At 41.3% G+C, this 12,243-nt stretch overlaps 1 protein-coding gene and 1 long non-coding RNA gene across 2 annotated transcripts; both read right to left on the bottom strand.

Moving 5' to 3' along the window:
• Positions 1–342: 342 nt before the first annotated feature.
• On the bottom strand, positions 343–3,853 carry LOC311025453 (DNA repair protein RAD50-like). Its single transcript, XM_084028358.1, has 5 exons — positions 3,711–3,853; positions 3,471–3,613; positions 2,801–2,934; positions 2,231–2,529; positions 343–491 (listed from the first exon to the last, which is right to left on the bottom strand). The coding sequence occupies exons 1-4, from the start codon at positions 3,787–3,789 to the stop codon at positions 2,343–2,345; spliced, it is 543 nt and encodes a 180-aa protein (XP_083884484.1). The 5' UTR covers positions 3,790–3,853; the 3' UTR covers positions 343–491; positions 2,231–2,342.
• A 1,733-nt stretch (positions 3,854–5,586) lies between these two features.
• Positions 5,587–6,188, bottom strand: LOC311025854. Its single transcript, XR_014598428.1, has 2 exons — positions 6,086–6,188; positions 5,587–5,902 (listed from the first exon to the last, which is right to left on the bottom strand). It is a non-coding gene; the product is annotated as an uncharacterized lncRNA (long non-coding RNA).
• Between the last annotated feature and the right edge of the window lie 6,055 nt (positions 6,189–12,243).

The raw sequence follows: 12,243 nt of genomic DNA, 5'->3' as shown, positions 1-12,243 counted from the left end.
GAGATAAGATTTGTTTGATAACGCTGTGGTTGACCGTTGATGAGCAAACTGAGCCATTACTTCGAACTAAATCTATAGGGTTGGCTGCCATGGTTTAAAAAACAAATAATAAAAAAACCCAAACTAACAACCTTTCTAACAAGCATTCATGCACCGGTGGAAAGAGAGCCAGTCATAAGGAACCCATGTCCTCCACAAGAGATTTAATGACAGAACGTCATAAGAACAAAAAAAAAACACACATTTTTAAGCTATTGGACTCCAATATAGTGTAAAGCACAAAAGAAGTTTACATTGAACTTTACAGTTTCTTTCCAGATGGATGAAGGGAGAAAGAAAAAAAACAGGATTTGAGGAGATTTGCATTGAGGCGATGCATGAAAAACATTCATTCTCGTTTTTTTTACCAGTGTAGGTTAAGTATTGTGATGATCCGTCAGTTATAGAACCGGTACATAAAAGGAGTGACTTGAATGTGGATTTTTGTCATGCTTCAAGAACAGAAACATATCAATACCATTTAACCTTTGTGTCGTGTTCGTTTCTTTCCCCTTACTTTAGTGTTCCCGGTCAAATTTGACCGACCTGTTTTAACTGCTCTTACATTAACACAAAAAACACTGATCATCACCAAATTTGATTTTACTCCCCTTTAAGCTGTTACCAATGTCTCAGACTACTGGTTTACATGAATAACTGCAGTGAATATTGAAAATTTACACTTTATTCCAAAATGTGCGTGTATTGTAAAAAAAATAAAATAAATCAAAACAGAGACCAAATTCACAAAACATCAGAACATGAGCATGAACACATCATCCATGTGTGAATGTGTGTGTGTGTGTGTGTGTGTGTGGGGGGTGTGTGTGTGTGTGTGTGTGTGTGTGTGTGTGTGTGTGTGTGTGTGTGTGTGGGTGTGTGTGTGTGTGTGTGTGTGTGTGTGTGTGTGTGTGTGTGTGTGCGTGTGTGTGTGTGTCTTCACACACAGGATTGGCATTTTGCAATCAGGTCGGAATGCGCCTTGCAAACGTAGGCAAGGTCGGAAAGGTTGTGAAGTTCTGTCATCAAATCAGAAAACTTGTGAGTGGACATGAAACTGTTGCAGGGACATAGTTGACCAGAATATATATAGGCCTTCCTGACTCCGCATCCCACAGACTTTTTGTAGCCTCATTGTTGGACCGATATACTCCTGCTAAAATCAACAGACCCATGTAGGTTTGGAGGTCTACCTGGTTCAATGCTTTCCATGTGTCTGCAAACACACGCCTCCCCTCCAGGTTTGTCATCAGTATAATTTCCATAATGGACTCTGGTAAAAAGAGTTGGAAGCTGGACTTGATGTTATCCACATGAGATGTTGTGTTCCGTGTTGGCCCTGGCGTCATCCTAACAATATCCTAAACTCCTGCTCTGCCTCCTCTGTCCTGGGTGGATGAATACCAGAGCATGTTAGCATCTTTGGACTGGAATGTCCTCTCAGGGGCCTCTTCCCCAGGTTCCTCTTCCTCGCCATCTGTTGACTGGTCGGTCTCACAATGATCTGGATCAAAATCAGGAACGATGTTGTCTTCTATTTCTGAGACATCCTCCTCGATTTCCGGTTCAACTTCAATCCCTTCTTCATCAGTTTGAAAAAAAAGGTCAAGAGCCTCTCTGGCAGAAAATCATCTTATCAGGCGCCTACTCATTGTGTTCAGAGTAAAATGACAGCAGTACACAAATAAAGCTTTATATAGGTGGTCTGTGTGAAGATATCAAAAAGTGTATCAAAAAGTGTGGTTCACGTGGGGGAGAGGCACATAAGCGCAGGAAAGAGGAGAGAAGAGGAGACACCTAATTATTCAGTCTGAAAGGGGTTCACGTGGGGTGTAGTGTGTGTGTGTGTGTGTGTGTGTGTGTGTCTGTGTGTGTGTGTGTGTGTGTGTGTGTGTGTGTGTCTGTGTGTGTGTGTAGTGGCAGTGGTGGATTTGTGGTTGTATACTATCTGATGGATGAACACAAACTAGGGACACCCATTCATTTCCTATGGCGGTCATTTTTGACCGGGAACACCACAGGTGTTACAAAGTTGATTTAACCACTCAAATTTCAACGAAAGTGGTGATCATCAATTGTATATGTTCAAATGTCTAGTGTGGAGGATATCATAAGGCCTTGAGACAATCAAATGTAAAACACAATATTTATGATTGATGAAAGTAGGAAATCGGTCAGATTTGACCCGAACACGACAGACAGGTTAAATCAACTGAACATAGACTCTGGCCAGCGGAAATGAAAACAAGAAGATGAAGGATTAGTGTGCATTTCCAAAGGAGATTAAAGGGTCTTCTGTGAGCTCAGTGGAGGTAGGACGAGAGGGAGGTGATGCTGCACTTTATGATCTCAGAGTTCTGGTCCTGGTTCTTGCGGATGCGGTAGAAGTGCTCAATGTAGCTGGATCGCCCCAGCAGTTCCACGAAGTCCTCGTCGTGGGTGATGACCAGCAGCTGGAAGTTACGCTGGCGTGAACGACTCTTGATGATTCTGGGGAGAGCGTTCAAGAAGAGATAAATATGTCAATTCACGTAGCACAAACCACATCAAAGGAGCTTGTTTGTATGTTCTTGATGCAGAGCCTCCGTTTATCAGTAATAACCCCGCATTTTAAAGTTGCCTCAACGTCATAACTGAGCACGAGAACGCCTGTTGTACCCTGAACAGATCGTAAAGCCCTCTGAGGAAAATGTGTGATTTGGGGCTGTATGAATACAATTCAGTTGAATTGAATAGTGTGTGTGCATGTGTGTGTACTGACTCTACGAGGGCATGTGCCAGCGACTCGATGTTGTCTCGGTCCAGGTTGGTGGTGGGCTCATCCAGGGCCAGGATCCCACAGTTCAGACAGAAAGTCTCTGCCAGAGCTAGACGGATGATCAGGGACGCCAGCACCTAAACACACAAAGCCAGAGTAACTGAAATTAATTAATTAAAGAAAAAAGCCACGTGAATTACAGATATTCCATTTTATTTTGACTTCATTTGCAATGATTCAGTGTGAAGTACAAACCTTAATTTTTCCAGACTCCCGAGCTCATGTGGCTATATTTGTATGGATATATATTCAGGTTTTCCAACCCTGCCTTTCAGACATGGAGATGTCTCCAAACATGTCTCTTTTCAAGATATTATGTACTGTGCACTTTGAATCTTAGTTTACCCGTGTCGCAGTTGCAATTCTAACTTGGTTTATATTTACAAAATGCAATAAGTTGGTCATTAAAACGTTTGAAAATCTTTTATTTGTACTTTTCTCAGTTAAATAAAAGTTCATGTGAAATAACACAAAGATTTGAAGTTTGATTGCATTTTAGAATGTATCCCACACATTTTCTGGGAATGGTGTTTGTATGCATTTCTTTTATAACACACACATGCAAGAGTTTAATGTGAGGCATGTGATTATACAGAAAATACGTTTCTGGTACCTTCTGACCGGCACTGCAGCGTCCTCTCATATCCAAAGCGGTGTCTCCTTTCACCATAACTACTCTGTAGTTGTAAACCCTCCGCTTCACTCCAGCGGACGAGTTTTCATCCACATCGGACCTGATCTCCACGTACTCAATGTCTGGAAGTGGTTGAAACACAGAGAGGGCAGATTGAAGGAGAAGAACTATGTGCATACAAGTACACATACAAATCATAGGGTTCATAGTGAGATGCACCTTGACCCCTGTAGGTGCTGCGCCACAGGTCTCTGATAATCTTGTTGATCTCATCCATCTTCATGCTGTGGAATTTCATGATGGTTCTGAGAAAAAGAAAAAGAAAGCAAAGCCACAAACCCAATATCAGACGAGATATTGTGGTCGACTTCCCAAACAAGAAGTCGATTGGCGACAGATCTGGTTTCTCAATCAGGTGTGAGACGAACTCGAGACAGAATTTGTGGTTGTCACATGATTTTATAACAAAAAAATGTGCGCACGAATCACCAAATGGGCTCAGGATGGCTATCGAGCATATCCTGTGTCCTGCATGTATATCTGCCATCACTGTCCCCACAGCATTATCCGCTTCGATTAAATGTCAAGGCGTGCAAAATAAAATTTGATATTTTAGCCACCCTAGTGTGTTAGAGTGATCATACATATGCAATGGAAGAAGAGGCTATAACTGTGTAAATGGAGACGGTGTGTATGCTTGGTACTCCAGGTGAAAAAGAGAGTACGGTGCCGGATTAGAGCATATAGAAGATTAAACGCTGGGTTATTGTCATATTAGAAACCACACCACAGTGAGCAGCACAAAAGCATGCATGCATGAAGAGCAATTAGTTGAACTTAAATTGACACAAATCGAAAACCACCAGGAAAGCTAGATGCAGGTTTACATTGCTGGTGCACGTACGCCCTGACAGACTACAAGGTTTTTTCTGATTGTTTGATAACAAAATAGTTGAGACAGCAACTTTTTTTTTTTTTGTGAATTCATATCATATTAATCCACAACAACGATAAATGTTGATATGACAGATATGAAGGCAGGCAACTGGAAGCAGCCTTCCGGCATACCGAGAAGCATTTCATCTTTAATCTAGCAATACGTCGAGAAAAATGTGGTTTGAAAACACCAGTGTGATAACGACGCAACTTTCGAGAACCATATATGGTGGATAAATCGACAGGCCATGAAGAAAGGAAGAGAAGACAGAAGGTAGAGCAGTACTTATCCATCCATCTGTCCTCGCGTTGCTTGTATCTGTGCACACCGTTTATGCAACAGAAGGAATTCAGGGCTCATGACATAACTTTTTGGAGATTAAAGAATGCGACGAATGCAACTTGGTCATGTTGACAGGAATAGTGATTCTATGTTTGAGATATCAAATTGGTGACAGAGCCAATTAAAATGTATTTGTCGTGCTATATTGTATACAAATATTTAATTTAGGGTTAAATAACATGTTCGATCATTCTCCCGTTTATACTGGATATTAAAAGAGAGAAGAACAACTAAACAAATTCCAAAGTGTTTCAGAAGTTAACATGAGGCTAGGAAGCCATATATTTATGGTTTACATGCCTTTCATTGCAACAAAATATAAGTGGCCAGCAGATCAGACCGTGGTTGAGAGGCCGTGTCCACGTGTTAAAGTGTGTATCTGTGTTCCTGAAGAGGAAACACACTTCTCTAAGTGAAGCTTTAAATGTCAGCGTTTCCTCCCAAATACGAGATGAAAACAAGAAGGGACAACTCTTGTGGGTCAGGTCAGGATTTTAAAATAATTTGTATTTAAAAAAAAAAAGGGGGTAGAAAAAAACAGACACACGTTTATCTTACTGCTCCGGTAAGCCGGGGCGGGGCCCACTGACAAGGTGACGTCACACCACAGGGCGGTGAAGCCACGCCCCCCCGCTGCACAGAGCCGCTCTTTTGTGTGATCACCGGAGCAACCAACCTGGGATGAACGGTTGTTGAGGGATGAGTGCGGAAACATCCTCGAAAGAACCAATGCAGTATATAAAAATAAACACGAAGGAAAGCATTTTTCTACAAATGCTGATTAACAAGCACAAACCACTTCAATACACACTCCACTCATGGGCAAATAAGATTTATTTTTCTGGAAACTCTTATTACAACGCTGTATATTATTAGAATAAATATGTAATCCACATACCGTATATAAGAGCCTTAACTTATGTTAAATACAATGAATGAAAAAAAAAAAACAGCCCTCAAGGTTTTCAAGTGGTTCCAATGATTATTGAGTCGCAGGGATTCTGGCTTTAATTTCTTTGTCCACACGGAAGAATTCTTGCCGGATGCAAAAGATGAGGTGTTCCACAAGCTTGGAAATCGTTATATGGTGGGTTGGAGGTTTCACCTTCTTTAGCAACTCCTCACATCTCGCCTGAAAGACAACAATTCATGTTGGTTAAGCGAAGCACTTTGTTAATGTTCCTCAACATTTCAGCTGTATTCGCTTCGTTTATCTAAAGGGAAGGCTACAGAGTGTGCGTGTGGTACTCTCATCCCTCCCATAACACAGATTTGACCCTTTTTGCAAATGTGATGTCACAAAGGGAATTCTTACACGTTTGGTGTGTAGCTGCAAGTTCCCCAGTATCGCATTCTCCTCACTTTCCTTGAAGTGTGTATTGTTGCGCAGGAGATCATGCACTTTGCAGAAGAACGTATCTGTGTGAAACAGAAGCAAGAGGGCATCAAAGCAGACACGCCCCTTCATGGTAAATTGTAGAAAAATGGACAGGGAACAGATATTAGACCGACACAGATGAGTCGAATTAGAAGCAACAATGTTTCAAACTCTTCTCACCTTGCATCCCTGATCAATCAGATGTGTCATGTCTTCCACAAAGCCCTCCTGTAACACAGAACATTTTGATCAGTTGATTGCAGCTTGTTTTGAGGTCTAAGCTGACAACACAAGATTTATACTTGCTTTGCCCACGCATTTGCCACATCTCCCCCCCTTATTACCAAAAAAAAAAAAAAAAAAAAGTCTGCAGAATGTGTGAGATAAGATTTGTTTGATAACGCTGTGGTTGATGAGCAAACTGAGCCATTACTTCAAACTAAATCTATAGGGTTGGCTGCCATGGTTTAAAAAACAAATAATAAAAAAACCCAAACTAACAACCTTTCTAACAAGCATTCATGCACCGGTGGAAAGAGAGCCAGTCATAAGGAACCCATGTCCTCCACAAGAGATTTAATGACAGAACGTCATAAGAACACAAAAAAAACACACATTTTTAAGCTATTGGACTCCAATATAGTGTAAAGCACAAAAGAAGTTTACATTGAACTTTACAGTTTCTTTCCAGATGGATGAAGGGAGAAAGAAAAAAAACAGGATTTGAGGAGATTTGCGTTGAGGCGATGCATGAAAAACATTCATTCTCGTCTTTTTTACCAGTGTAGGTTAAGTATTGTGATGATCCGTTAGTTATGGAACCGGTACATAAAAGGAGTGACTTGAACGTGGATTTTTGTCATGCTTCAAGAACAGAAACATATCAATACCATTTAAATCAACTGAACATAAGGCAGGAACACACCGGCCCAACCGTTGGACGTCTGAAGCGTTTGGAGAGGCTCGGACGAGGTCGGGAACACATATGTTTGGTGTGTACAGCTGCGTCGGAAGCTTTCGGAGCCGCGCGGACGTTGTCTGATCAGACTGAGCATGCGAAGTCTGAGGAGGTGGGCTGTTGGACGTCTGAGCCATTGGATACTCTGATTGGCGGTGTGCTAGCGAATCAGAGTATCCAATGGCGGTGTGTGGGCGGGGCGGAAGTAACGATGGTAAACTCCGTATTACTCGTTCCCTACTGAGACGACGTCTTCGTAAAATAATGAGCCCGAGAGCACACAACGCGAGTGTCACCCTAGCCAGAGTCATCTTTCCAGAAATGCCAAGTATTTAGTCCACAAAGGTCTTCTCGAGTCGAACGAATACTGAACCAAGACGTGTGTGCATTGTTTTTATCTGCACTCCGTTCCGTCATTTCCTGTTTTGGAGTACTGGCACGAGACTAGCGCCACCCGCTGTTAAGGAGGCTTATTGCATCTCGCGCAAGCGCAGAACGTACTCGCTGCTGTGGTGTCGGAAGCACGTCGAAGCGGTGTGTACAACGCAACTTTTCTACCGAACGGGTCAGACGAGAGGCAACAGAGTGGGCGGAGAATGGTCGGATAAGGCAGTTGGACGTCTGGGCGGTGTGTAGGGGCCTATAGACTCTGGCCAGCGGAAATGAAAACAAGAAGATGAAGGATTAGTGTGCATTTCCAAAGGAGATTAAAGGGTCTTCTGTGAGCTCAGTGGAGGTAGGACGAGAGGGAGGTGATGCTCCACTTTATGACCTCAGAGTTCTGGTCCTGGTTCTTGCGGATGCGGTAGAAGTGCTCAATGTAGCTGGATCGCCCCAGCAGCTCCACGAAGTCCTCGTCGTGGGTGATGACCAGCAGCTGGAAGTTACGCTGGCGCAGGCCCGGACTGGCCATCGGGAGAACCGGGAGGTTTCCCGAAGCGCCGGCCTATGATTGGCCTGCTGGCCTGCGTCTCTCTCTCTTTTTTTTATTTTTTTTTATTTTTTAAGTCTGCCGGTCAGCCGGCGCCGCGGCTATCTGACTTTTTTTTTTCTAAGTCAGAGATGCAGGCCTGGCCAATCAGAGGCCACTCAGGCCAGTAGCATGTGAGGAGGACAAGGCGATTGGTTTGTTTTGATTAACACCCGCCCCAACAGTCCGTATCAACCACACAGACAGCGTGCGGAGGAAGGGGTGTGTGTGACACTGATGCTGCAGTCGCGGTGTGTGTGTAGTGAGCGCCGAGCAGAGAGGGAGAGTCGAGGCTTCGACTAGTACTGTAAACCATGGACCCCAACCCCCCGGGTAAAAAAAAAAGAAAAGGCGGTACCGAGAGGGAGAGAGAGAAAAAAAGAAAGGCGCTGGAGGAGGATGCGGCCAAATGCCGTAAACTGACAAATTTATTCATTAAATATGCATTGTATCAGAAGATATCGGCCAATGAACATTAGAGGGTGTGGCTACCAAAATGCAACTAGAAAAAGCATTTCCTGCAGAAAATGCGTGGAAATGCTTTATGCTGAAGCAACGCTGGAAAAAAGCTGAATAGCTGAAGAGAATATTAATAAAGCTGAATATGTGGAAAGTTTGAAAAATCTGCATAGCTGAAGAGAATTTTCAAGAGCTGAATATTTGAAAAGTTTGAAAAGCTGAATAGCTGAACAGAATATTCAAAGAGCTGAATATGTGAAAAGTTGAAGAAGCTGAATAGCTGATCAGAATATTAATAAAGCTGAATATTTGAAAAGTTTGAAAAGCTGAATAGCTGAAGAGAATATTTAAAAGGCTGAATATGTGAAAAGTTTGAAAAAGCTGAATAGCTGAATATGAATATTAAAAGAGCTGAATATGTGAAAAGTTGAAGAAGCTGAATAGCTGAAGAGAATATTAAAAAAGCTGAATATTTGAAAAGTTTGAAAAAGTGTGTTTGTGTGTGTGTGTGTGTCTGTCTGTCAGTCTGTCTTCTTTGAAAAACTACAACTCCCACTGACTGCTCCTGTCCGCCAATCAGAGCGCACCTGCTGTCACTTCTGTGTGAGAGAGAGAGATAGACAGACATTTTAAAGTTTAAATGGAGTTTCTAGGTGAAAGTATGTTTGAGCAGAAGATGTTTGACAAAAAAAACTACAAATCCCACTGACTGCTCCTGTCTGCTGCTCCTGTCTGCCAATCAGAGCACACCTGCTGTCACTCTCAAGATCAGAGCCACAGGCGCGTGTGTATGACTGCCTTTAAGCCTCTCTTTCTCTCCATTTCAACTTAGCGGGGACTCCGAACAAAAGCTTGCCACGCTCACACCAAAACTCCTATGGCCGAAATGTTCACACCGTTAGCGCCACAAGACTCTGCTGAAGACACTGATCACTTTTATTTTTTCCTAGTGTCAGAAATGTGGACGCTAGGGCGAGTTAGAAATGTGTGATTTTCAGCGTTTCTTTGGAAATCTGCTCCTCGATTCGCCTTGGATCGAATGAGGAGAAATACAGACTTGCCCTCGCTTAGAGGTTGCTAGTTCAAATTCTGTAAATGTCACAGAGTTTTTGAGCACATTGTGAGAGACAGGACAAGTTTCTCTACAAAATTGGAAAATATCACGTGTGTAGAGTGAAAATTGTGGCCGGGAGGAGTTTGGAAAGGAAATAAATCTGAAGTATGACGAGGAGCTCTCACACTCTAACGATGATGTCACGCACTCTAGCAGGCGCAATACACACCCATTGTAAACTCTGATCAGGTCTTAAAAAACCATCAAACATAAACTGTGATTGTAGGAAAAGAGTAAAAGATACGAAAGTGAAAAGACATAGCCGTATAGATCACATTCTTGGGCATTGTTTAAAGTTTGAATGAAGTCTGTAGGTGGAAGTTTGTGGAAGTAGATACAGTTGAAAGAGCTGCATGTTTCAGAGGATTTTAAGCGGATCTCCATTGGTTTCCATTATAAAAAAAATATGGAAAAAGCTGAATATCTGAAAAAATATGAAAGGCTGAAAAAAAGTTGAAGAGGAGCCAACGTGAGATGAGAGAGCTGAACATTTTGATAGTTGAATGGTTTTTATAGCTGAAAGTTTGCAGGAGTTACAGGGCGCCAAAATCTGTACGGAATAATAATAATAAGCACTAGAAAATGCATTTCCTGCGGAAAATGCGTGGAAATGCTTTATGCTGAAGCAACGCTGAAAAAAAGCTGAATATTTGAAGTGAATATTAAAAAAACTGAATATGTGCAAAAGTTTGAAAAAGCTGAATAGCTGAAGAGAGAATTAATAAAGCTGAATATGTGGAAAGTTAAAAAAAAACTGATTAGCTGAAGAGAATATTCAAAGAGCTGAATATGTGAAAAGTTTAAAAAAGCTGAATAGCTGAACAGAATAATAATAAAGCTGAATATTTGAAAAGTTTGAAAAAGCTGAATAGCTGAACAGAATAATAATAAAGCTGAATATTTGAAGAGTTTGAAAAAGCTGAATAGCTGAAGAGAATATTAAAAAAAGCTGAATATGTGTAAAGTTGAAGAAGCTGAATAGCTGAAGAGAATATTAATAAAGCTGAATATTTGAAAAGTTTGAAAAAGTGTGTTTGTGTTTGTGTGTCTGTCTGTCTGTCTTCTTTGAAAAACTACAACTCCCACTGAATGCTCCTGTCTGCCAATCAGAGCGCACCTGCTGTCACTTCTGAGTGAGACAGAGAGAGATAGACAGACATTTTAAAGTTTAAATGGAGTTTCTAGGTGAAAGTATGCCTGAGCAGGAGATGTTTGACAACAAAAACTACAAATCCCACTGACTGCTCCTGTCTGCTGCTCCTGTCTGCCAATCAGAGCACACCTGCTGTCACTCTCAAGATCAGAGCCACAGGCGCGTGTGTATGACTGCCTTTAAGCCTCTCTATCTCTCCATTTCAGCTTAGCGGGGACTCCGAACAAAAGCTTGCCACACTCACACCAAAACTCCGATCGCCAAAATATTCACACCGTTAGCGCCACAAGACTCTGCTGAAGACACTGATCACTTTTATTTTTTTCTAGTGTCAAAAATGTGGACGCTAGGGCGAGTTAGAAATGTGGGATTTTCAGCGTTTCTTAGAAAATCTGCTCCTCGATTCGCATTAGATCGAATGAGGAAAAAAAAGACTTGGCCGCGCTTAGAGGTTGCTAGTTCAAATTCTGTAAATGTCACAGAGTTTTTGAGCACATTGTGAGAGACAGGACAAGTTTCTCTACAAAATTGGAAAATATCACGTTTGTAGAGGGAAAATTGTGGCCGGGAGGAGTTAGGAAAGGAAAAAAATCTGAAGTATGACCAGGAGCTCTCACACTCTAACGATGATGTCACGCACTCTAGCAGGCGCAATACACACCCATTGTAAACTCTGATCAGGTCTTAAAAAACCATCAAACATAAACTGTGATTGTAGGAAAAGTGTAAAAGATACGAAAGTGAAAAGACATAGCCGTATAGATCACATTCTTGGGCATTGTTTAAAGTTTGAATGAAGTCTGTAGGTGGAAGTTTGTGGAAGTAGATACAGTTGAAAGATCAGCATGTTTCAGAGGATTTTAAGCGGATCTCCATTGGTTTCCATTATAAAAAAAATATGGAAAAAGCTGAATATCTGAAAAAATATGAAAGGCTGAAAAAAAGTTGAAGAGGAGCCAACGTGAGATGAGAGAGCTGAACATTTTGATAGTTGAATGGTTTTTATAGCTGAAAGTTTGCAGGAGTTACAGGGCGCCAAAATCTGTACGGAATAATAATAATAAGCACTAGAAAATGCATTTCCTGCGGAAAATGCATGGAAATGCTTTATGCTGAAGCAACGCTGAAAAAAAGCTGAATATTTGAAGTGAATATTAAAAAAACTGAATATGTGCAAAAGTTTGAAAAAGCTGAATAGCTGAAGAGAGAATTAATAAAGCTGAATATGTGGAAAGTTAAAAAAAACTGATTAGCTGAAGAGAATATTCAAAGAGCTGAATATGTGAAAAGTTTAAAAAAGCTGAATAGCTGAACAGAATAATAATAAAGCTGAATATTTGAAAGTTTGAAAAAGCTGAATAGCTGAACAGAATAATAATAAAGCTGAATATTTGAAGAGTTTGAAAAAGCTGAATAGCTGAAGAGAATATTAAAAAAGCTG

Source organism: Eutrigla gurnardus, assembly GCF_963514095.1.
Source record: "Eutrigla gurnardus genome assembly, chromosome: 15".
In the NCBI taxonomy this organism is placed as follows: domain Eukaryota; kingdom Metazoa; phylum Chordata; class Actinopteri; order Perciformes; family Triglidae; genus Eutrigla; species Eutrigla gurnardus.
This window is presented reverse-complemented; position numbering and strand designations above follow the sequence as displayed.